Source organism: Colossoma macropomum, unplaced genomic scaffold (genome assembly GCF_904425465.1).
Source record: "Colossoma macropomum unplaced genomic scaffold, Colossoma_macropomum, whole genome shotgun sequence".
NCBI classification, from domain to species: Eukaryota; Metazoa; Chordata; class Actinopteri; order Characiformes; family Serrasalmidae; genus Colossoma; species Colossoma macropomum.
Window position 1 is genome coordinate 35101608 of NW_023494786.1, and position 23384 is coordinate 35124991.

Genomic DNA, 23384 nt, shown 5'->3' on the forward strand with positions numbered 1-23384 from the left:
GGAACACTGAGGGTCTGTGGGAGAGATCGGGACGGCTGATGTTCTCCAGGATGTATTTGACTCATATAATTAACCAGGTTAGACTGAAGTCTCACTCACGCTGTAAACTCTGAGGGTATGGTTTCTGCTCCATATCCAGAGGGAGGTGAACACGAGGAGGAGGATCTCTGCAGAACAGACTGTGGAAAAGAACATCACCATGAGGTTCTGAGACGACAAAATGAGGAAATAAACAAGATGATCTTTCAGAAGATCAGTTTATAGCACCTCATCTCTCTCAGTCATAATGCTGCATTTCAGAGTGAACTGAATCGCTCCCAGCGCCACCTGTCTGTCTGACTGCTGCCGTCTTGCATCAGCTATGTGATTGGCTGACACTCAGCTCATCTGTGTAAATTGTAGATGTCTCTCCCTCCAAACAACTCAAACGGAAAAGGAAAAAATAAAAACACAGTATTTAGCATGACATCACACTCATGCTGCTAAAAGTTTCAGCACCCCCATCTCGAAGCGCTTTCCCGGTCTCCACGGAGACTCGGGTCAGTTTGGGTTTTGGAAGCTGTGTTGACTCAGCTGGTGCCAATTTTGGACTGTTTTATAAAGTATAACTCCGCACAAACGACAGCTCTGGGATTTGGACCATTATGTGTAATAAAAGCGGAATCTCCGAATGACAGATTTGGAAATCACTCTCATTCTCACAGTCCAGTCCAGTCCAGTGCGGTCCAGTCTAAACTGAGACGTCCCTCAGGAGAGTTTACAGGATAAATGAACAGCACATACACACAGGCAGCGTAATAAAGCTGTCCATTAAAAACACATTTAGTCCCTTCTGGAGCTCTGAAAGGCGAGCTGATGTGATCAGACCCGCCTGCTCTTTAACCCTTTAAATCCCAGGAGTATTATTATTATTACTATAGAATTACTATAAGTATTAGTATTAATATTAGAATTACATCATAAAGCTTTTTATTCAGGACCTGCTGGTGCCTCCTGGTCATTTAGGGGTTAATTCTAACTACACTGACTCATCACTGATAGACTAATATCTATTAATTAATTCCTAATCAAATACTGGCTCTTGTTGTCTCTATCTGAGCCGTTTGTGATGTAACAGATCGTTCTAATAACGTCTGATTGCAGTCATGAACATTAACATTTCCACCTTAAAGGCTGATTGAATTAACCGCTGTGCCGACGCTCTGTCAGTAACAAACACATTAAAGCCAGAGAAACGTTGATGCTGCTGTAATGGAGAAGTGTTTGTTATTAACCCCTTAAAACCCGAGGATTATTACACACTAAACCTTATTATTCAGTGACCACAATACAAGCTGGTTGAGCTGTTCTTACATCATAGAAATATGTAATAAAACTTTGGCCCTGGTCATTTAAGGGGTTCCTTACTGCCGTAATATGTCTATGTTGTATATAGTGCGTATGCTGAACAGGACAGTAGAGCACTGTGTTCTTCTCTACAGTGTAAACTCTGGAACGCGCAGTGACTGACAGGCCTCCGTTTGGATCGAGCCGGTTCTGAGTTCTTTGGCTCTGAGATTTTACGCTCATTATAAACGCTCGGTTCCTCTCAGAGCTGAACGCTGCAGCAGTTCATCACAACCAGAAACGGTCTCAACAGGTTTTCACCAGAGGAAGAATCTGAGAGTGAAGCCAGTTAAACAATCACTCCAGAGCAGAGACGCTTAAAATCACTGCAACGTTAAACTGGACACCACAGCAAACCTGACTTTAAAGAGCTCAGAGTCTATATCTTCCTTCTCTTTCACTTCACTTACGATGTCATAATTATTTACACATGAACATTATATTATACTTTATACTTATAATTCATAAGAATAATAAATTACTGAATAAATCATTAATTAATTAATAATATTACATTAAAACTGCTGTAGGCTGAATGTATATATCTGTTTTTTACAGTTTAGTTTCCATACATGGACTCTACAGAGAGTGTAGATGTCTTCTTGGCACTTTAATATTGTTTACATATCATATCAAACTCTTTTATTTCAAAGAAAGCCAGGAAGATTCAGTTTTCCATCATAATGGCTCTTTAATATATCAGGCAGAGCTCTACGGCATGAAGGAGTAAAGATCTGTTTCTCTGATCATTAACAGAAAAAACAAAATAACTCAGATATTATAACAATCATAACACTGCAGTTATTCTCAGACTTTTCTTTTACTTCAGGTTTTTGGTTAAGTTGTAATTTTTTTGACTGTTTTTCTGTTGTTTTATTTTTATTATTATTTTTTATGTCATCACTGTCCAAAGAAAAACATGTATCTTCATTTTTATTCATTTTTTTCTTCACTCCTTAAAAAGACGGATCTTCAAGGGTTCTTTAGTAAAGACAGTGGTTCTATATAGAACCATAAACACTCAAAGAACCAACTGCATGCTTAAATGGTTCTTTGCCTGGTGAAATGGTTCTTCAGATTGATGGAGAATGTGCTGTACATGGTTCTATATAGCACCAAAAAGGGTTCTACTACTGTTACAATGTCAAGCATGTAATAGTAGCAGAACCCATTTTGGTGCTACATTAAACCTTGACTGTTTTGCCGTCTCCTGTAAAGTCACTAATTTGTAAATGTTTTTCTTTGGACAGCGATGATACTTTTATTTATGTATTTTTCATGACGGTTCTGATTTTTACATGTTCATATCTTCTACAGTGTTGCTGAGTTTAAAGTGCTTTAATGGGATTTTGAAATTACGTGTAATGGTGAAGGGACTGAGAACGCTAGAACATCCAGAACGAGGTTATGATAGATTTAACACTCAGAATGACTCGGATTTCAGCAGCAGTGATCAGATCTCAGACCGTAAATACACAATCACAGAAGATTATTGATCATTCAGCTCCTTCACCTGTCTAAAACACTCGATATGTTGAATAAAAACATCTAAAATACATTTACAGTCTATTAATTATTCTTCAATATGGATGTGATAGTAAACATTGGGACGCTGGTGTTTGTGAGGGTCACTGATGTTTCTGAGGAGAACAATCAGAACATGATCCTCATTAAATGTCACATTCTGAAAAAAGAGGAGAGGTGACTAAGTGCATGATGGGAAAATCTGTCAGCTCCCCTCAGGCCCTCTCTCTCTCACTCTCTCTCTCTCTCTCCCTCTATAAGGGAGGTCTGAGTGGTCAGCGGTCACTCTGCGATGGGGACGGCGAGTTAGGAGCAGCTCTGCAGTTTGTCTGAAGGTAAATATTCAGCTTTATGTCAGTTCTGCTTCCAGAGGAACGCAGATCAGACTGATCTCTGACCTGCAGCTGCTCTTTATGTTCGACTGACTTTAATCATCGGAGCACTTTGTGGGTTTTTGGCTGTTTTGCTGTATTTTCGCCGTTTCAGTGCTGCAAACAGACGCATAGAAAACACTTCACATCACTGCTGTCCAACACCAGACTGACTAACTCCTGAACGGTAACTTCACAGGAGAGGGAGAAGTGTTATCTACGTTTAATGTAAGTCAGTGTAACAGCTTTTATTCCAGGTGAGTTTGGAGCGTTTCTATTGGTCCGTTCATCATGAAGTTGGTACACAATGTAAAGGGCGGCTGCTGAGCTCAAATGATGAAAAATATATATCGACAAAAAACGTTTTTAGGCTTTGATCATATATTTAATATGTTTCTCAATACTGTGAGTGTAAGGGTTGTTGGTGTTTCTGTTCTCTGATGATCATCTTGTTTTCGTCAGTATATTCTCAGCGGTGTTGACCTTTTCTCCAGCTGTGGACGAGACAGTTAACAGTTTTAATGATATACTGCAATAAAAACTCCAAAAATCAAACCATTTCTAATTTTAGTGATTCTGATAACTGTATGATCAGTGTCTTAAAATAAGTCATCTGACCGGTAAACAGTCATTTATTTAAATAAATATTAAATACTTGGTTTTCAGTTAATACTAGATGGTTGAATAAAGAGTCAGCACAGTTTAATACTTGTCAAACTGACTCTTCAGTGTGTTTTAACCTGCAGTGATTCTTAAAAACGGATCGTGTTTGTTAACTGAGGTCATGGAAGTTTTATACCTCCTCACGATCTGCCGAGTGGGGCGGACGTTCTCCGTCATTAATAACACTCAGGGAGGACGGAAAGCAGTTTAGAGGATCAACAAAAACATCTGCAATCAGACTAATCAGAGAGTGAAGGTCCTCACCGGCCCCCACTTCCTGAACAACACAGATAAACTCAGATAAACCCCTTAAAATAGGACCTACATCCCAAATACAGGAATACTGGAGCAAATCCGTAATCAGGGAGATGAATCTGTAATTCCTGATCGATCGTTCAGTCACTATGTTCCGTCAGAGAGCTGATCTAGGCGATGTGAACACTGCAGGACGTCTTCAGTGATAGTGTCTCACGTTTTAGCTGAAAGCTGATAATGTATGGAATCATATATGATAGCTTTTCTGAGACAGTACAGCAACAATCCTGACTGAGTTCTAGGACTCTAACTGTAGCAGTGCCGCTGTGTTCATGTGTGCTGTAGAAGGACGACAGCAAACCAATATTCCTTTGTTTCCAACGGAGCCACAAGCGGCAGCATTTGGTAGACTGCAGTGTTGATCGGAACTACGGCCGGAGTTCAGCTTTCCAGCTTTTCCCATCGACTGCAGTCGTGGAATAAACTGGGTGTTGATTTTTAGCAACGGTTGTTTAGTGGGGGTTGTTTAGCGAGGGTTGTTTAGTGGGGGTTGTTTAGTCAGGGTTGTTTAGTGAGGGTTGTTTAGCGGGGGTTGTTTAGCGAGGGTTGTTTAGCGAGGGTTGTTTAGCGAGGGTTGTTTAGCGGGGGTTGTTTAGCGGGGGTTGTTTAGTGAGGGTTGTTTAGTGAGGGTTGTTTAGTGGGGGTTGGTTAGTGAGGGTTGTTTAGTGGGGGTTGTTTAGTGAGGGGTTGTTTAGTGGGGGTTGTTTAGTGGGGGTTGTTTAGTGGGGGTTGTTTAGTGAGGGTTGTTTACGGGGTTGTTTAGTGAGGGTTGTTTAGTGGGGGTTGTTTAGTGAGGGTTGTTTAGTGAGGGTTGTTTAGCGGGGGTTGTTTAGCGGGGGTTGTTTCCTGGGGGTTGTTTAGTGAGGGTTGTTTAGTGAGGGTTGTTTAGTGGGGGTTGTTTAGTGAGGGTTGTTTAGTGAGGGTTGTTTAGTGGGGGTTGTTTAGTGAGGGTTGGTTAGTGAGGGTTGTTTATTCGGGGTTGTTTAGTGGGGGTTGGTTAGTGAGGGTTGTTTAGTGGGGGTTGTTTAGTGGGGGTTGTTTAGTGAGGGTTGATTAGGGAGGGTTGTTTAGTGGGGGTTGTTTAGTGAGGGTTGTTTAGCGAGGGTTGATTAGGGAGGGTTGTTTAGTGGGGGTTGTTTAGTGAGGGTTGTTTAGTGAGGGTTGGTTAGTGAGGGTTGTTTAGTCTGGGTTGTTTAGTGGGGGTTGGTTAGTGAGGGTTGTTTAGTGGGGGTTGTTTAGTGAGGGTTGTTTAGTGAGGGTTGTTTAGTGGGGGTTGGTTAGTGAGGGTTGTTTAGTGGGGGTTGTTTAGTGAGGGTTGTTAGTGAGGGTTGTTTAGTGAGGGTTGTTTAGTGGGGGTTGGTTAGTGAGGGTTGTTTAGTCGGGGTTGTTTAGTGGGGGTTGTTTAGCGAGGGTTGTTTAGTGGGGGTTGTTTAGCAAAGGTTGTTTAGCGGGGGTGGTTTAGCGAGGGTTGATTAGGGAGGGTTGTTTTGTGGGGGTTGTTTAGTCAGGGTGTTTAGTGGGGGTTGTTTAGTGGGGGTTGTTTAGTGAGGGTTGTTTAGTGGGGGTTGTTTAGTGAGGGTTGTTTAGTGGGGGTTGTTTAGTGAGGGTTGTTTAGTGGGGGCTGTTTAGTCAGGGTTGTTTAGTGGGGGTTGTTTAGTGGGGGTTGTTTAGTGGGGGTTGTTTAGTGAGGGCGGTTTAGTGGGGGTTGTTTAGTGGGGGTTGTTTAGTGAGGGTTGTTTAGTGGGGGTTGTTTAGTGGGGGCTGTTTAGCGAGGGTTGATTAGGGAGGGTTGTTTAGTGAGGGTTGTTTAGTGGGGGTTGTTTAGTGGGGCCTGTTTAGTCGGGGTTGTTTAGTGGGGATTGTTTAGTGGGGGTTGTTTAGTGAGGGTTGTTTAGTGGGGGTTGATTAGGGAGGGTTGTTTAGTGATGGTTGTTTAGTGAGGGTTGTTTAGTGGGGGCTGTTTAGTCAGGGTTGTTTAGTGGGGGTTGTTTAGTGGGGGCTGTTTAGTGAGGGTTGTTTAGTGAGGGTTGTTTAGTGGGGGTTGTTTAGTCAGGGTGTTTAGTCAGGGTTGTTTAGTCAGGGTTGTTTAGTGGAGGTTGTTTAGTGGGGGTTGTTTAGTGAGGGTTGTTTAGTGAGGGTTGTTTAGTGGGGGTTGTTTAGTGAGGGTTGTTTAGTGAGGGTTGATTAGGGAGGGTTGTTTACTGGGGGTTGTTTAGTCAGGGTGTTTAGTGGGGGTTGTTTAGTGGGGGTTGTTTAGTGGGGGTTGTTTAGTCAGGGTTGTTTAGTGGAGGTTGTTTAGTGGGGGTTGTTTAGTGAGGGTTGTTTAGTGAGGGTTGTTTAGTCAGGGTTGTTTAGTGAGGATTGTTTAGTGGGGGTTGTTTAGCGGGGGTTGTTTAGCGAGGGTTGTTTAGCGGGGGTTGTTTAGTGAGGGTTGTTTAGCGAAGGTTGTTTAGCGAGGGTTGTTTAGCGGGGGTTGTTTACTGGGGGTTGTTTAGTGAGGGTTGTTTAGTGGGGGTTGTTTAGTGGGGGTTGTTTAGTGAGGGTTGGTTAGTGAGGGTTGTTTAGTCGGGGTTGTTTAGTGGGGGTTGGTTAGTGAGGGTTGTTTAGTGGGGGTTGTTTAGTGAGGGTTGTTTAGTGAGGGTTGTTTAGTGGGGGTTGTTTAGCGGGGGTTGTTTAGTGAGGGTTGTTTAGTGGGGGTTGTTTAGTGGGGGTTGTTTAGTGGGGGTTGTTTAGTGAGGGTTGTTTACTGGGGGTTGGTTAGTGAGGGTTGTTTAGTGGGGGTTGTTTAGTGAGGGTTGTTTAGTGAGGGTTGTTTAGCGGGGGTTGTTTAGTGGGGGTTGTTTAGTCAGGGTTGTTTAGTGAGGGTTGTTTAGTCAGGGCTGTTTAGTCAGGGTTGTTTAGTGGGGGTTGTTTAGCGGAGGCTGTTTAGCGAGGGTTGATTAGGGAGGGTTGTTTAGTGGGGGTTGTTTAGTCAGGGTGTTTAGCGGAGGGTGTTTAGCGAGGGTTGATTAGGGAGGGTTGTTTAGTGAGGGTTGTTTAGTGAGGGTTGTTTAGTCAGGGTGTTTAGCGGAGGCTGTTTAGCGAGGGTTGATTAGGGAGGGTTGTTTAGTGAGGGTTGTTTAGTGAGGGTTGTTTAGTCAGGGTGTTTAGCGGAGGGTGTTTAGCGAGGGTTGATTAGGGAGGGTTGTTTAGCGAGGGTTGTTTAGTGGGGGTTGTTTAGTGAGGGTTGTTTAGCGAGGGTTGTTTAGTGGGGGTTGTTTAGTGGGGGTTGATTAGGGAGGGTTGTTTAGCGACGGTTGTTTAGCGGGAGTTGTTTAGCGGGGGTTGTTTAGAGAGGGTTGTTCAGTGGGGGTTGTTTGGCGAGGGTTGTTTAGTGGGGGTTGTTTAGCGACGGTTGTTTAGTGGGGGTTGTTTAGCGGGGGTTGTTTAGAGAGGGTTGTTTAGTGGGGGTTGTTTAGTGGGGGTTGTTTAGTGAGGGTTGTTTAGTCGGGGTTGTTTAGCGAGGGTTGTTTAGCGGGGGTTGTTTAGCGAGGGTTGTTTAGCGAGGGTTGTTTAGTGGGTGTTGTTTACTGGGGGTGGTTTAGCGAGGGTTGTTTAGTGGGGGTTGTTTAGTGAGGGTTGTTTAGCGAGGGTTGTTTAGCGAGGGTTGATTAGGGAGGGTTGTTTAGTGAGGGTTGTTTAGTCAGGGTGTTTAGTGGGGGTTGTTTAGTGGGGGTTGTTTAGTGGGGGCTGTTTAGTCGGGGTTGTTTAGTGGGGGATGTTTAGTCGGGGTTGTTTAGTGGGGGTTGTTTAGTGAGGGTGGTTTAGCGAGGGTTGTTTAGCGGGGGTTGTTTAGTGAGGGTTGTTTAGTGGGGGCTGTTTAGTCAGGGTTGTTTAGTGGGGGTTGTTTAGTCAGGGTTGTTTAGTGAGGGTTGTTTAGTGGGGGTTGTTTAGCGAAGGTTGATTAGGGAGGGTTGTTTAGTGAGGGTTGTTTAGTGGGGGTTGTTTAGTGAGGGTTGTTTAGTGAGGTTTGTTTAGTGGGGGTTGATTAGGGAGGGTTGTTTAGTGAGGGTTGTTTAGTCAGGGTGTTTAGTGGGGGTTGTTTAGTGGGGGTTGTTTAGTGAGGGTTGTTTAGTGGGGGTTGTTTAGTGAGGGTTGTTTAGTGAGGGTTGATTAGGGAGGGTTGTTTAGCGAGGGTTGTTTAGCGGGGGTTGTTTAGTGAGGGTTGTTTACTGGGGGTTGTTTAGTGAGGGTTGTTTAGCGAGGGTTGATTAGGGAGGGTTGTTTAGCAAGGGTTGTTTAGTGGGGGTTGTTTAGTGAGGGTTGTTTAGTGAGGGTTGTTTAGCGAGGGTTGATTAGGGAGGGTTGTTTAGTGGGGGTTGTTTAGTCAGGGCGTTTAGCGGGGGTTGTTTAGTGAGGGTTGTTTAGTGGGGCTGTTTAGTCAGGGTTGTTTAGTGAGGGTTGTTTAGTCAGGGTTGTTTAGTGGGGGTTGTTCAGTGGAGGTTGTTCAGTGAGGGTTGTTAAGTGAGGGTTGTTTAGCGAGGGTTGTTTAGCAAGGGTTGATTAGTGGGGGTTGTTTAGTAAGGTTGTTTAGTGAGGATTGTTTAGTGGGGGTTGTTTAGTGAGGGTTGTTTAGTGGGGGTTGTTTACTGGGGGTTGTTTACTGGGGGTTGTTTAGTGAGGGTTGTTTAGCGAGGGTTGTTTAGCGAGGGTTGATTAGGGAGGGTTGTTTAGCGGAGGTTGTTTAGTGGGGGTTGTTTACTGGGGGTTGTTTAGTGGGGGTTGTTTAGTGAGGGTTGTTTAGTGGGGGTTGTTTAGTCAGGGTTGTTTAGTGGAGGTTGTTTAGTGGGGGTTGTTTAGTGAGGGTTGTTTAGTGGGGGTTGTTTAGTGGGGGTTGTTTAGTCAGGGTTGTTTAGTGGAGGTTGTTTAGTGGGGGTTGTTTAGTGAGGGTTGTTTAGTGAGGGTTGTTTAGTGGGGGTTGTTTAGTCAGGGTTGTTTAGTGGAGGTTGTTTAGTGGGGGTTGTTTAGTGAGGGTTGTTTAGTGAGGGTTGTTTAGTGGGGGTTGTTTAGTGAGGGTTGTTTAGTGAGGGTTGATTAGGGAGGGTTGTTTACTGGGGGTTGTTTAGTCAGGGTGTTTAGTGGGGGTTGTTTAGTGGGGGTTGTTTAGTGGGGGTTGTTTAGTCAGGGTTGTTTAGTGGAGGTTGTTTAGTGGGGGTTGTTTAGTGAGGGTTGTTTAGTGAGGGTTGTTTAGTCAGGGTTGTTTAGTGAGGATTGTTTACTGGGGGTTGTTTAGCGGGGGTTGTTTAGAGAGGGTTGTTTAGCGGGGGTTGTTTAGTGAGGGTTGTTTAGCGAAGGTTGTTTAGCGAGGGTTGTTTAGCGGGGGTTGTTTACTGGGGGTTGTTTAGTGAGGGTTGTTTAGTGGGGGTTGTTTACTGGGGGTTGTTTAGTGAGGGTTGGTTAGTGAGGGTTGTTTAGTCAGGGTTGTTTAGTGGGGGTTGGTTAGTGAGGGTTGTTTAGTGGGGGTTGTTTAGTGAGGGTTGTTTAGTGGGGGTTGTTTAGCGGGGGTTGTTTAGTGAGGGTTGTTTAGTGAGGGTTGTTTAGTGGGGGTTGTTTAGTGGGGGTTGTTTAGTGAGGGTTGTTTACTGGGGGTTGGTTAGTGAGGGTTGTTTAGTGGGGGTTGTTTAGTGAGGGTTGTTTAGCGAGGGTTGTTTAGCGGGGGTTGTTTAGCGGGGGTTGTTTCCTGGGGGTTGTTTAGTGAGGGTTGTTTAGTGAGGGTTGTTTAGTGGGGGTTGTTTAGTGAGGGTTGTTTAGTGAGGGTTGTTTAGTGGGGGTTGTTTAGTGAGGGTTGTTTAGTGAGGGTTGGTTAGTGAGGGTTGTTTATTCGGGGTTGTTTAGTGGGGGTTGGTTAGTGAGGGTTGTTTAGTGGGGGTTGTTTAGTGGGGGTTGTTTAGTGAGGGTTGTTTAGCGAGGGTTGATTAGGGAGGGTTGTTTAGTGGGGGTTGTTTAGTGAGGGTTGTTTAGTGAGGGTTGGTTAGTGAGGGTTGTTTAGTCTGGGTTGTTTAGTGGGGGTTGGTTAGTGAGGGTTGTTTAGTGGGGGTTGTTTAGTGGGGGTTGGTTAGTGAGGGTTGTTTAGTGGGGGTTGTTTAGTGAGGGTTGTTAGTGAGGGTTGTTTAGTGAGGGTTGTTTAGTGGGGGTTGGTTAGTGAGGGTTGTTTAGTCAGGGTTGTTTAGTGGGGGTTGTTTAGCGAGGGTTGTTTAGTGGGGGTTGTTTAGCAAAGGTTGTTTAGCGGGGGTGGTTTAGCGAGGGTTGATTAGGGAGGGTTGTTTTGTGGGGGTTGTTTAGTCAGGGTGTTTAGTGGGGGTTGTTTAGTGGGGGTTGTTTAGTGAGGGTTGTTTAGTGGGGGTTGTTTAGTGAGGGTTGTTTAGTGGGGGTTGTTTAGTGAGGGTTGTTTAGTGGGGGTTGTTTAGTGGGGGTTGTTTAGTCAGGGTTGTTTAGTGAGGGTTGTTTAGTCAGGGCTGTTTAGTCAGGGTTGTTTAGTGGGGGTTGTTTAGCGGAGGCTGTTTAGCGAGGGTTGATTAGGGAGGGTTGTTTAGTGAGGGTTGTTTAGTGGGGGTTGTTTAGTCAGGGTGTTTAGCGGAGGGTGTTTAGCGAGGGTTGATTAGGGAGGGTTGTTTAGTGAGGGTTGTTTAGTGAGGGTTGTTTAGTCAGGGTGTTTAGCGGAGGCTGTTTAGCGAGGGTTGATTAGGGAGGGTTGTTTAGTGAGGGTTGTTTAGTGAGGGTTGTTTAGTCAGGGTTGTTTAGCGGAGGGTGTTTAGCGAGGGTTGATTAGGGAGGGTTGTTTAGCGAGGGTTGTTTAGTGGGGGTTGTTTAGTGAGGGTTGTTTAGCGAGGGTTGTTTAGTGGGGGTTGTTTAGTGGGGGTTGATTAGGGAGGGTTGTTTAGCGACGGTTGTTTAGCGGGAGTTGTTTAGCGGGGGTTGTTTAGAGAGGGTTGTTCAGTGGGGGTTGTTTGGCGAGGGTTGTTTAGTGGGGGTTGTTTAGCGACGGTTGTTTAGTGGGGGTTGTTTAGCGGGGGTTGTTTAGAGAGGGTTGTTTAGTGGGGGTTGTTTAGTGGGGGTTGTTTAGTGAGGGTTGTTTAGTCGGGGTTGTTTAGCGAGGGTTGTTTAGCGGGGGTTGTTTAGCGAGGGTTGTTTAGCGAGGGTTGTTTAGCGAGGGTTGTTTAGTGGGTGTTGTTTACTGGGGGTTGTTTAGCGAGGGTTGTTTAGTGGGGGTTGTTTAGTGAGGGTTGTTTAGCGAGGGTTGTTTAGCGAGGGTTGATTAGGGAGGGTTGTTTAGTGAGGGTTGTTTAGTCAGGGTGTTTAGTGGGGGTTGTTTAGTGGGGGTTGTTTAGTGGGGGCTGTTTAGTCGGGGTTGTTTAGTGGGGGATGTTTAGTCGGGGTTGTTTAGTGGGGGTTGTTTAGTGAGGGTGGTTTAGCGAGGGTTGTTTAGCGGGGGTTGTTTAGTGAGGGTTGTTTAGTGGGGGCTGTTTAGTCAGGGTTGTTTAGTGGGGGTTGTTTAGTCAGGGTTGTTTAGTGAGGGTTGTTTAGTGGGGGTTGTTTAGCGAAGGTTGATTAGGGAGGGTTGTTTAGTGAGGGTTGTTTAGTGGGGGTTGTTTAGTGAGGGTTGTTTAGTGAGGTTTGTTTAGTGGGGGTTGATTAGGGAGGGTTGTTTAGTGAGGGTTGTTTAGTCAGGGTGTTTAGTGGGGGTTGTTTAGTGGGGGTTGTTTAGTGAGGGTTGTTTAGTGGGGGTTGTTTAGTGAGGGTTGTTTAGCGAGGGTTGATTAGGGAGGGTTGTTTAGCGAGGGTTGTTTAGCGGGGGTTGTTTAGTGAGGGTTGTTTACTGGGGGTTGTTTAGTGAGGGTTGTTTAGCGAGGGTTGATTAGGGAGGGTTGTTTAGCAAGGGTTGTTTAGTGGGGGTTGTTTAGTGAGGGTTGTTTAGTGAGGGTTGTTTAGCGAGGGTTGATTAGGGAGGGTTGTTTAGTGGGGGTTGTTTAGTCAGGGCGTTTAGCGGGGGTTGTTTAGTGAGGGTTGTTTAGTGGGGCTGTTTAGTCAGGGTTGTTTAGTGGGGGTTGTTCAGTGGAGGTTGTTCAGTGAGGGTTGTTAAGTGAGGGTTGTTTAGCGAGGGTTGTTTAGCAAGGGTTGATTAGTGGGGGTTGTTTAGTAAGGTTGTTTAGTGAGGATTGTTTAGTGAGGGTTGTTTAGCGAGGGTTGTTTAGCGAGGGTTGATTAGGGAGGGTTGTTTAGCGGAGGTTGTTTAGTGGGGGTTGTTTAGTGAGGGTTGTTTAGTGAGGGTTGTTTAGTGGGGGTTGTTTAGTGAGGGTTGTTTAGTGAGGGTTGATTAGGGAGGGTTGTTTACTGGGGGTTGTTTAGTCAGGGTGTTTAGTGGGGGTTGTTTAGTGGGGGTTGTTTAGTGGGGGTTGTTTAGTCAGGGTTGTTTAGTGGAGGTTGTTTAGTGGGGGTTGTTTAGTGAGGGTTGTTTAGTGAGGGTTGTTTAGTCAGGGTTGTTTAGTGAAGATTGTTTAGTGGGGGTTGTTTAGCGGGGGTTGTTTAGCGAGGGTTGTTTAGCGGGGGTTGTGTAGCGAGGGTTGTTTAGCGAAGGTTGATTAGGGAGGGTTGTTTAGTGGGGGTTGTTTAGTGAGGGTTGTTTAGTGAGGGTTGGTTAGTGAGGGTTGTTTAGTCTGGGTTGTTTAGTGGGGGTTGGTTAGTGAGGGTTGTTTAGTGGGGGTTGTTTAGTGAGGGTTGTTTAGTGAGGGTTGTTTAGTGGGGGTTGGTTAGTGAGGGTTGTTTAGTGGGGGTTGTTTAGTGAGGGTTGTTAGTGAGGGTTGTTTAGTGAGGGTTGTTTAGTGGGGGTTGGTTAGTGAGGGTTGTTTAGTCGGGGTTGTTTAGTGGGGGTTGTTTAGCGAGGGTTGTTTAGTGGGGGTTGTTTAGCAAAGGTTGTTTAGCAGGGGTGGTTTAGCGAGGGTTGATTAGGGAGGGTTGTTTTGTGGGGGTTGTTTAGTCAGGGTGTTTAGTGGGGGTTGTTTAGTGGGGGTTGTTTAGTGAGGGTTGTTTAGTGGGGGTTGTTTAGTGAGGGTTGTTTAGTGGGGGTTGTTTAGTGAGGGTTGTTTAGTGGGGGCTGTTTAGTCAGGGTTGTTTAGTGGGGGTTGTTTAGTGGGGGTTGTTTAGTGGGGGTTGTTTAGTGAGGGCGGTTTAGTGAGGGTTGTTTAGTGGGGGTTGTTTAGTGAGGGTTGTTTAGTGGGGGTTGTTTAGTGGGGGCTGTTTAGCGAGGGTTGATTAGGGAGGGTTGTTTAGTGAGGGTTGTTTAGTGGGGGTTGTTTAGTGGGGCCTGTTTAGTCGGGGTTGTTTAGTGGGGATTGTTTAGTGGGGGTTGTTTAGTGAGGGTTGTTTAGTGGGGGTTGATTAGGGAGGGTTGTTTAGTGATGGTTGTTTAGTGAGGGTTGTTTAGTGGGGGCTGTTTAGTCAGGGTTGTTTAGTGGGGGTTGTTTAGTGGGGGCTGTTTAGTGAGGGTTGTTTAGTGAGGGTTGTTTAGTGAGGGTTGTTTAGTGGGGGTTGTTTAGTGAGGGCTGTTTAGTCAGGGTTGTTTAGTGGGGGTTGTTTAGTGGGGGTTGTTTAGTCAGGGTTGTTTAGTGAGGGTTGTTTAGTCAGGGCTGTTTAGTCAGGGTTGTTTAGTGGGGGTTGTTTAGCGGAGGCTGTTTAGCGAGGGTTGATTAGGGAGGGTTGTTTAGTGAGGGTTGTTTAGTGGGGGTTGTTTAGTCAGGGTGTTTGGCGGAGGGTGTTTAGCGAGGGTTGATTAGGGAGGGTTGTTTAGTGAGGGTTGTTTAGTGAGGGTTGTTTAGTCAGGGTGTTTAGCGGAGGCTGTTTAGCGAGGGTTGATTAGGGAGGGTTGTTTAGTGAGGGTTGTTTAGTCAGGGTGTTTAGCGGAGGGTGTTTAGCGAGGGTTGATTAGGGAGGGTTGTTTAGCGAGGGTTGTTTAGTGGGGCTGTTTAGTCAGGGTTGTTTAGTGAGGGTTGTTTAGTCAGGGTTGTTTAGTGGGGGTTGTTCAGTGGAGGTTGTTCAGTGAGGGTTGTTAAGTGAGGGTTGTTTAGCGAGGGTTGTTTAGCAAGGGTTGATTAGTGGGGGTTGTTTAGTAAGGTTGTTTAGTGAGGATTGTTTAGTGGGGGTTGTTTAGTGAGGGTTGTTTAGTGGGGGTTGTTTACTGGGGGTTGTTTACTGGGGGTTGTTTAGTGAGGGTTGTTTAGCGAGGGTTGATTAGGGAGGGTTGTTTAGTGGGGGTTGTTTACTGGGGGTTGTTTAGTGGGGGTTGTTTAGTGGGGGTTGTTTAGTGAGGGTTGTTTAGTGAGGGTTGTTTAGTGGGGGTTGTTTAGTCAGGGTTGTTTAGTGAAGGTTGTTTAGTGGGGGTTGTTTAGTGAGGGTTGTTTAGTGGGGGTTGTTTAGTGGGGGTTGTTTAGTCAGGGTTGTTTAGTGGAGGTTGTTTAGTGGGGGTTGTTTAGTGAGGGTTGTTTAGTGAGGGTTGTTTAGTGAGGGTTGTTTAGTGGGGGTTGTTTAGTCAGGGTTGTTTAGTGGAGGTTGTTTAGTGGGGGTTGTTTAGTGAGGGTTGTTTAGTGAGGGTTGTTTAGTGGGGGTTGTTTAGTGAGGGTTGTTTAGTGAGGGTTGATTAGGGAGGGTTGTTTACTGGGGGTTGTTTAGTCAGGGTGTTTAGTGGGGGTTGTTTAGTGGGGGTTGTTTAGTGGGGGTTGTTTAGTCAGGGTTGTTTAGTGGAGGTTGTTTAGTGAGGGTTGTTTAGTCAGGGTTGTTTAGTCAGGGTTGTTTAGTGAGGATTGTTTAGTGGGGGTTGTTTAGTGAGGGTTGTTTAGTGAGGGTTGATTAGGGAGGGTTGTTTACTGGGGGTTGTTTAGTCAGGGTGTTTAGTGGGGGTTGTTTAGTGGGGGTTGTTTAGTCGGCATTGTTTAGTCAGGTTGTTTAGTGGGGGTTGTTTAGTGGGGGTCGTTTAGTGGGGGTTGTTTAGTGGGGGTTGTTTAGTGGGGGTTGTTTAGTCAGGTTGTTTAGCGGGGGTTGTTTAGTGGGGCCTGTTTAGTCAGGGTTGTTTAGTGAGGGTTGATTAGGGAGGGTTGTTTACTGGGGGTTGTTTAGTCAGGGTGTTTAGTGGGGGTTGTTTAGTCGGCATTGTTTAGTCAGGTTGTTTAGTGGGGGTTGTTCAGTGGGGGTCGTTTAGTGGGGGTTGTTTAGTCAGGTTGTTTAGTGGGGGTTGTTTAGTGGGGGTTGTTTAGTGGGGGTTGTTTAGTCAGGTTGTTTAGTGGGGGTTGTTTAGTAAGGGTTGTTTAGTCAGGTTGTTTAGTGAGGGTTGTTCAGTGGGGGTTGTTTAGTCAGGTTGTTTAGTGGGGTTGTTTAGTGAGGGTTGTTTAATGGGGGTTGTTTAGTGGGGGTTGTTTAGTGAGGGTTGTTTAGTGGGGGTTGTTTAGTGAGGGTTGTTTAGTGGGGGTTGTTTAGTCAGGTTGTTTAGTGGGGGTTGTTCAGTGGGGGTTGTTTAGTCAGGTTGTTTAGTGGAGGTTGTTCAGTGGGGGTTGTTTAGTGAGGGTTGTTTAGTGGGGGTTGTTTAGTCAGGTTGTTTAGTGGAGGTTGTTCAGTGGGGGTTGTTTAGTGAGGGTTGTTTAGCGAGGGTTGTTTAGTGAGGGTTGTTTAGTGAGGGTTGTTTACTGGGGGTTGATTAGTGAGGGTTGTTTAGCGAGGGTTGTTTAGCGAGGGTTGTTTAGCGGGGGTTGTTTAGCGAGGGTTGTTTAGTCAGGTTGTTTAGTCAGGGTGTTTAGTGGGGGTTGTTTAGTGAGGGTTGTTTAGTGGGGGTTGTTTAGTCAGGTTGTTTAGTGGGGGTTGTTTAGTGGGGGTTGTTTAGTCAGGTTGTTTAGTCAGGTTGTTTAGTGGGGGTTGTTTAGTGGGGGTTGTTTAGTCAGGTTGTTTAGTCAGGTTGTTTAGTGGGGGTTGTTTAGTGAGGGTTGTTTAGTGGGGGTTGTTTAGTCAGGTTGTTTAGTGGGGGTTGTTTAGTGACGGTTGTTTAGTGGGGGTTGTTTAGTGAGGGTTGTTTAGTGAGGGTTGATTAGTGGGGGTTGTTTAGCGAGGGTTGTTTAGCGGGGGTTGTTTACTGAGGGTTGTTTAGTGAGGGTTGTTTACTGGGGGTTGATTAGCGAGGGTTGTTTAGCGAGGGTTGTTTAGCGAGGGTTGTTTAGCGAGGGTTGTTTAGTGAGGGTTGTTTAGTGGGGGTTGTTTAGTGAGGGTTGTTTAGTGGGGGTTGTTTAGTGGGGGTTGTTTAGCGAGGATTGTTTAGCGAGGGTTGTTTACTGGGGGTTGATTAGCGAGGGTTGTTTAGCGAGGGTTGTTTAGCGAGGGTTGTTTAGTGAGGGTTGTTTAGTGGGGGTTGTTTAGTGAGGGTTGTTTAGTGAGGGTTGTTTACTGGGGGTTGTTTAGTGGGGGTTGTTTAGTGAGGGTTGTTTAGTGGGGGTTGTTTAGTGAGGGTTGTTTAGTGGGGGTTGTTTAGTGGGGGTTGTTCAGGGGGGGTTGTTTAGTGGGGGTTGTTTAGTGGGGGTTGTTCAGTGGGGGTTGTTTAGTGAGGGTTGTTCAGTGGGGGTTGTTTAGTGGGGGTTGTTTAGTCAGGTTGTTTAGTCAGGTTGTTTAGTGGGGGTTGTTTAGTGGGGGTTGTTTAGTGGGGGTTGTTTAGTCAGGTTGTTTAGTGGGGGTTGTTTAGTGGGGGTTGTTTAGTCAGGTTGTTTAGTGGGGGTTGTTTAGTGAGGGTTGTTTATTGAGGGTTGTTTAGTGAGGGTTGTTTACTGGGGGTTGTTTAGTGGGGGTTGTTTAGTGAGGGTTGTTTATTCGGGGTTGTTTAGTGGGGGTTGTTTAGTGAGGGTTGTTTAGTGGGGGTTGTTTAGTCAGGTTGTTTAGTGGGGGTTGTTTAGTGGGGGTTGTTTAGTGAGGGTTGTTTAGTGGGGGTTGTTTAGTGGGGGTTGTTTAGTCAGGTTGTTTAGTGGGGGTTGTTTAGTGGGGGTTGTTTAGTCAGGTTGTTTAGTCAGGTTGTTTAGTCAGGTTGTTTAGTGGGGGTTGTTTAGTGGGGGTTGTTTAGTCAGGTTGTTTAGTCAGGTTGTTTAGTGGGGGTTGTTTAGTGAGGGTTGTTTAGTGGGGGTTGTTTCGTCAGGTTGTTTAGTGGGGGTTGTTTAGTGGGGGTTGTTTATTGAGGGTTATTTTAGTGAGTTATTTATTTCTGAAAGTCTCTCAGTCTCCCTCTCTCAGCCCCAGTAAACAGAGTCCAGTGCTGTCCAGCTCACAGCAAACACTAAGTAATGTTTTGGCCTTTCCGAGAGGTCAGAAATGCGCCCTGGAGTAAAATTCTGATGTTTTCACAGTGGAAAACGTTCCTAACAGCCTCAAATTGCACAACAGTTTGAACATGAACAAGTCATTAACTGAAGACTGTGATGGTCTCAGAGTCTCTGCTATTCATCAGTGAGCTGTATTTTTATGCAGAATTCCTTCAGATTGGAATGTTTTCCCGAGATTACGGGCAGATTTGAATCCCCAAAACACGAAATGCCAAATCTAATGATGATGGAGGAGAACGAGAGAACACAGCCAGTAAAGGGCTGCACTCAGGCTTTAGTACAGGACAGCGCTGATCCACACTGAACAGGCCAAGAGCAGCATTATTACACTGATTAATGTACTGAGTACCTCAGCAGATCAGTTTCATCATGTGAATAACTCATCCACTGAGAGCTGCAGACAGATTTAACTGTTTGGCCAGAACACTAGATTTGAACTTATCACCACATGAACAAGTTGATCAGAGATCAACTGATAAGACAAATGTTGAACCTGGTCATTGATCATTGATCAGTGCTATGTTGTTACTTATCATTAACTGCTAACTTTACCTTTTGGTCATCACTGTCACTCATCAGCTCTGTGAGAAGCAGAGAAGTGCAATAATAGACAGTTATCTAAGGCGGGTTTCTCAGCGGTGGTCCTGGAAGCCCACAACCCTGTACTTGTTAGTGTTCTCCTGCTCACAAACACACCTGATGCAACTAATCAGCTCATTAACAGCCCATTAGTGAGGTAAAGTGGCTGATAAAGCAGGAAAAACACTAGAATGTGCAGGACAGTGAGTCTCCAGGAGCAGGAAACACTGACAAACACTGATCTAAAGATCATAAAACACAGTATAGATATAGACAAAACAGTAATATGCCTCAGTTATACTTTAACTTATGTCTAATTCTTTATTTCTGCATAATCTATGTAGGTTTATGTCCAATTATATGCCTTCCTACTGTAATACTGCAATTTCCCTTTGGGATCAATAATGTTCTGTCTATCTATCTATCTGTCTGTCTGTCTGTCTGTCAGTCAGTCAGTCAGTCAGTCAGTCAGTCTGTCTGTCTATCTATCTATCTATCTATCTATCTGTCTCTCTGTCTGTCTGTCTATCTATCTGTCTATCTGTCTGTCTGTCTCTCTCTCTGTCTGTCTGTCTATCTATCTATCTGTCTCTCTGTCTGTCTGTCTCTCTATCTGTCTATCTGTCTGTCTGTCTATCTATCTATCTGTCTGTCTGTCTCTCTATCTGTCTGTCTGTCTGTCTATCTATCTATGTATCTATCTATGGCACTGATGTTCACTGTAGCCCAGAAATCACCAGTTTTATCACTGTGTTATCAGTTGATTTATCTGTGATCAACCTGATTTGCTGTACTGACCAACCTATTATGAATCAGTCTAGAGCCCCCTAGTGGCCACCTCTGATTTATTCACATGATGTTGGTTACTGGTCAATATTTGGTGGCCGCTTAATTTTTTGAACAAAAATGGAAATGAACTGAAAAAAGGTGACATGAAGTCAGAACAAAACCTTGTATCTCCATTTGTGTCATTTTATGCATTTATTTATGTAACTAATTTTGAAAAAGCCATTCAAACAATTTTATGATAAATAGTCAGATAGAAATTGCTCTGAATCACATTCTTACATTAACCTCCATTCAGGTTTTTTCCTCTGTGAAGTCACTGTTTGGAGATAGACGTTTTGTCCCGACAGCAGCCACCTGTATGTATAGTAAAGTATGTGGTCAGCATCTCCAGTCCTGGAGATCCACCTTCCTGCCTTCCTGCAGAGTCTAGTTATAGACCATGATCTGCCTCACCTGCTCCAGCTAATTAAACACTGCAGAAGTTCTTGATTGGCTGGATCAGATGCATTAGTGAGTAGAGCTGTATTTTAGGCCTCGTTCACACTGCCAGCCCACATCCGATTCTTACCATATCCGGATTGAATCCAGATTGATTTTTGATAGTTTGAACAGCAAAAACACATGAAACACATGAAATCGAATTTTTGCAAATCCACATTTGGAGCTGGTTTGAAATGAGACTCCAATCAGATTTTTACAGATGCATCTCAGTCTGGACGCTCAGATCGGATTCCAAAGTGTCTTTTGCGTCACTCACAACACAACAAACAGCGACGATGTCAAATCCAGAGTGATGAAGTGCTGGGAATCAGGAAGAGCTTCAAAGATTCATGATGATGAAGAGAGTTCTGAAGAGTTTGGAGGGGAGATGATGCTCCTCCATCTCTCCTGCATCCGCGTTTGAAATCCACATCACCAGCTTAGCTACGTAGTTACTGACGCCTACGTCGTTACCACGGCAACCCATGCAAATAGACTGGCGATGTCTGGACAAACAAATCAGATCTGATCACTCACAGATAACAGAGCGGACAGTCGACTCAAAAGATCTGATTTGAGAAACAAATCTGATTTACCTGCAGTCTGAACACAGACTAAGATGATGGTTGGACTTGCACTCTGCAGGATGTCCAGAAGGAGCGTTAGTGATCAGCGGTGCAACATGAGGGTCATCTCGTGGTCATATCCTGGTACTACATCCTAGTTGCAGCAGAGATTAACCATAACAGTGAACTCGCCACACATTGTCTCACTTTCTTCTCCCGATCTGGGAACTTTCCGATGTGTCCGGCGTGCGGCAGCCAACGACGTGATATTAACCTCCTGTTCTCAGGGTAACAGAGATGCACATTAAATGTGGGACACAAGTTAAAATGACGTTTTTGTTAAATTAAATAAATTAATAGGGAAAAACAATTAAACTGCTTGGAAATGAACCGAATAACACTGTAATAATGGTGTTACTGGAAGATTTTAATGACTACATTTCACAGAGAGGTTCAGTGTCACTAAGGTGCCCCAAAACACCATTTAAATGGTGGATACAGACATGTTGAGTGTTTTGTGATCATTTAAATGCTAATTTTAATCATTTCATTTTAAGTCAAAGTACTGATCCCTTCACTTTTCATGGAATTAAAAATAACAGTCATTTTATATCTTTAAAAATGGAAAATAAATCTGAACTCTATTCATGAAAAGTGCCACATATTTACCACACAAACTCTACACCAGCACAGGAATAAAAACTGAATTCTAGAACGTCTCCAGCAGAAACTATCAAAGCCGTTAGTTAAGAGACCCTTATTAGTCCCACAACGGGGAAATTTCACCTCCGCATTTAATCCATCTGTGCAGTAAAACCACATACACACTAGTGAACACACACACTAGGGGGCAGTGAGCACACTTGCCCGGAGCGGTGGGCAGCCCTATCCACAGTGCCCAGGGAGCAGCTGGGGGTCAGGTGTCCTGTCGGCTCAGGGGATCAAACCAGCGACCTTCCGGTCACAGGGCTGGTTCCCTAATCTCCAGGCTGTCCATTTTAATCATGTGGAACAAAAGCGATGACGACTGTTTCATCCTGTGTGTGATATTAACCGGTTTCTGTCTCGTTGTAGGGACCTTCGTGACCGTGAGAGATGGAGAACGTCACAGACGTTCCTGCTAAAGGCCTCGTTCTGACGTGTAACCTGACCAACCACGACTTCATCTTCACTGTCATCCCTCTCGTCTACAGCTGCAACTTCCTGCTGGGCATTGTGGGTAACAGCATGGTGGTGGCGGTCATCTACTACCACCTGAAGCTGAAGACGGTGGCGAATGTCTTCGTGCTGAATTTAGCGCTGTCGGACCTGACGTTCCTCATCACCCTGCCCATGTGGGCCACCTACACGGCTCTGGGCTACGACTGGCCGTTTGGAGACTTCCTCTGTAAGGCTGTGGCGGGTTTAGCCTTCTTCACGCTTTACGCTAGCGTGTTTTTCCTCACGGCTCTTAGCATCGACCGATATTTAGCCATCGTCCACCCCGTGGAGTCCCGGCAGTGCCGGACGGTGGCGTACGCTTGGTGCGTGTGCGCTCTGGTTTGGCTTTTCGCCTTCACCCTCAGCCTGCCGATGACGTACATCCGCAAAACGCACTTCATCAAGCACGCCAACGTGACCGTGTGCGGCCTGCTGGACGCAGAACACCAGAGCTTACTGGCCGCTCTGAGCCTGATGAAGGCCGTTTTCGGCTTCCTGTTGCCCCTAGTCATCATCCTCACGTGTTACTCTCTGATTGGCCGAGCACTGCTGGAGGCTGGGCAGATCCAGAAGAGTTCCAGGATGCAGGGGGATGAAGTTCTGCGGATGCTGGCGGCCGCCGTCCTCTCGTTTTTCCTCTGCTGGGCTCCTCACCAGGTCTTTAACTTCATGGAAGCCTTGCTAATGCTGAAACAGATCAGCGACTGCGCTGTAGTCGCGGTGATCGACACGGCCATGCCCTTCGCCATCTGCGTCGCCTTCTTCAACAGCTGCATGAACCCCATCCTGTACGGCTTCGTGGGGAAGAACTTCCGCAGGAGCCTCCTGAAGCTGCTGAGATGTTTCTCCTCCAGCTCCACTCTGAATCACCCCAACCTCAGCACCAAGATGAGCACCCTGTCCTACAGAGCGTCCGAAACAGCGCAGAGTGTGGAGAGGAAGAGCACAACGCTGCCACGAGACAAGTGAACATTCACTGGAGCTACCAGGCTAATGTGGCTAACAAGTAATTAGCATTTAGTTTAGCGCTAGTTTACATACAGCAGTGTGTCACATCAAGGCTATTAAAGATTACTGAACAACTCCACGCTCTGATGATGGTTGATGCTAACTGGTGGGTTATAAGCCTCCATTAAGCTATACAACGATCAGCCATAACATTCTGACCACATTGTCCATTTTATCAGCTCCACTTACTATATAGGTGCACTTTGTAGTTCTACAGTTACAGACTGTAGTCCATCTGTTTCTCTGATACTTTGTTAGCCCCCTTTTACCCTGTTCTTCAGTGGTCAGGACCCCCATGGACCCCCACAGAGCAGGTACTATTTGGGTGGTGGATCATTCTCAGCACTGCAGCAACACTGGTGGTGTGTTAGTGTGTGTTGTGCTGGTCTGAGTGGATCAGACACAGCAGTGCTGCTGGAGTTTTTAAACACTGTGTCCACTCACTGTCCACTGCTGCACAGTTTGTGTTGGTCATCCTCCAGTCCTTCATCAGTGGTCACAGGACGCTGCCCACAGGACGCTGTTGGCTGGATATTTTTGGTTGGTGGACTATTCTCAGTCCAGCAGTGACTCTGAGGTGTTTCAAAACTCCAGCAGCACTGCTGTGTCTGATCCACTCAGACCAGCACAACACACCACCACCACATCAGTGTCACTGCAACAAGGAGGTGGCCAGAATGTTATGCCTGATTGGTGTATTAGCTTCATAATCCAGTGCTAAAACTGAAGAGGCAAACATGTCGGAGCTCTTCGACCACATATGTTCTACATGCGTGGAAATGCCTGATGCCACAAAGCTAACAAGTAATGGAAGCTTATGCTCCACCAATTAGCTTGTTGCTAACTGCATCACACACTTGCCTCAAACATGCTTGTGAAGTTGGTGTCCCTGTTTACCAGCTTCTTATTCTAATTCTCCGTTCCACCTTAAATGACGCAGCAGTTGGGTCATTCTACAGAAACGTCCATCTTTGTGTCCCTAGCGTTTACAGATATATTACACTTAAAAACATGTTTGGGTTACACACACACCTTCTAAGCCGCTTATCCTTCTGGGTCGCGGTGAGGTGCTGGAGCCTATCCCAGCTGTCATCGGGCGGAAGGCAGGATACACCCTGGACAGGTCG

General features: G+C 45.5%; 1 protein-coding gene across 2 annotated transcripts; it reads left to right on the plus strand.

Annotated features, from left to right (window-relative positions):
* The first annotated feature begins 3205 nt into the window (after positions 1-3205).
* Positions 3206-22495, plus strand: agtr1a (angiotensin II receptor, type 1a). Of its 2 annotated transcripts, XM_036565437.1 has the most exons (3): positions 3207-3245; positions 3397-3538; positions 21124-22495. In XM_036565437.1, exon 3 carries the CDS (start codon positions 21145-21147, stop codon positions 22216-22218), a length of 1074 nt encoding a protein of 357 aa, XP_036421330.1. In that variant the 5' UTR covers positions 3207-3245; positions 3397-3538; positions 21124-21144; the 3' UTR covers positions 22219-22495. The 2 variants fall into 2 exon arrangements, with proteins under 2 accessions (XP_036421329.1, XP_036421330.1); XM_036565436.1 differs by lacking the exon at positions 3397-3538 and having other exon boundaries at positions 3206-3245.
* The last annotated feature ends 889 nt before the right edge of the window (positions 22496-23384 follow it).

Excerpts from the sequence above, each read along its gene's own strand:
- agtr1a (XM_036565436.1), top strand. The coding sequence starts at position 21,145 with ATGGAGAACGTCACAGACGTTCCTGCTAAAGGCCTCGTTCTGACGTGT.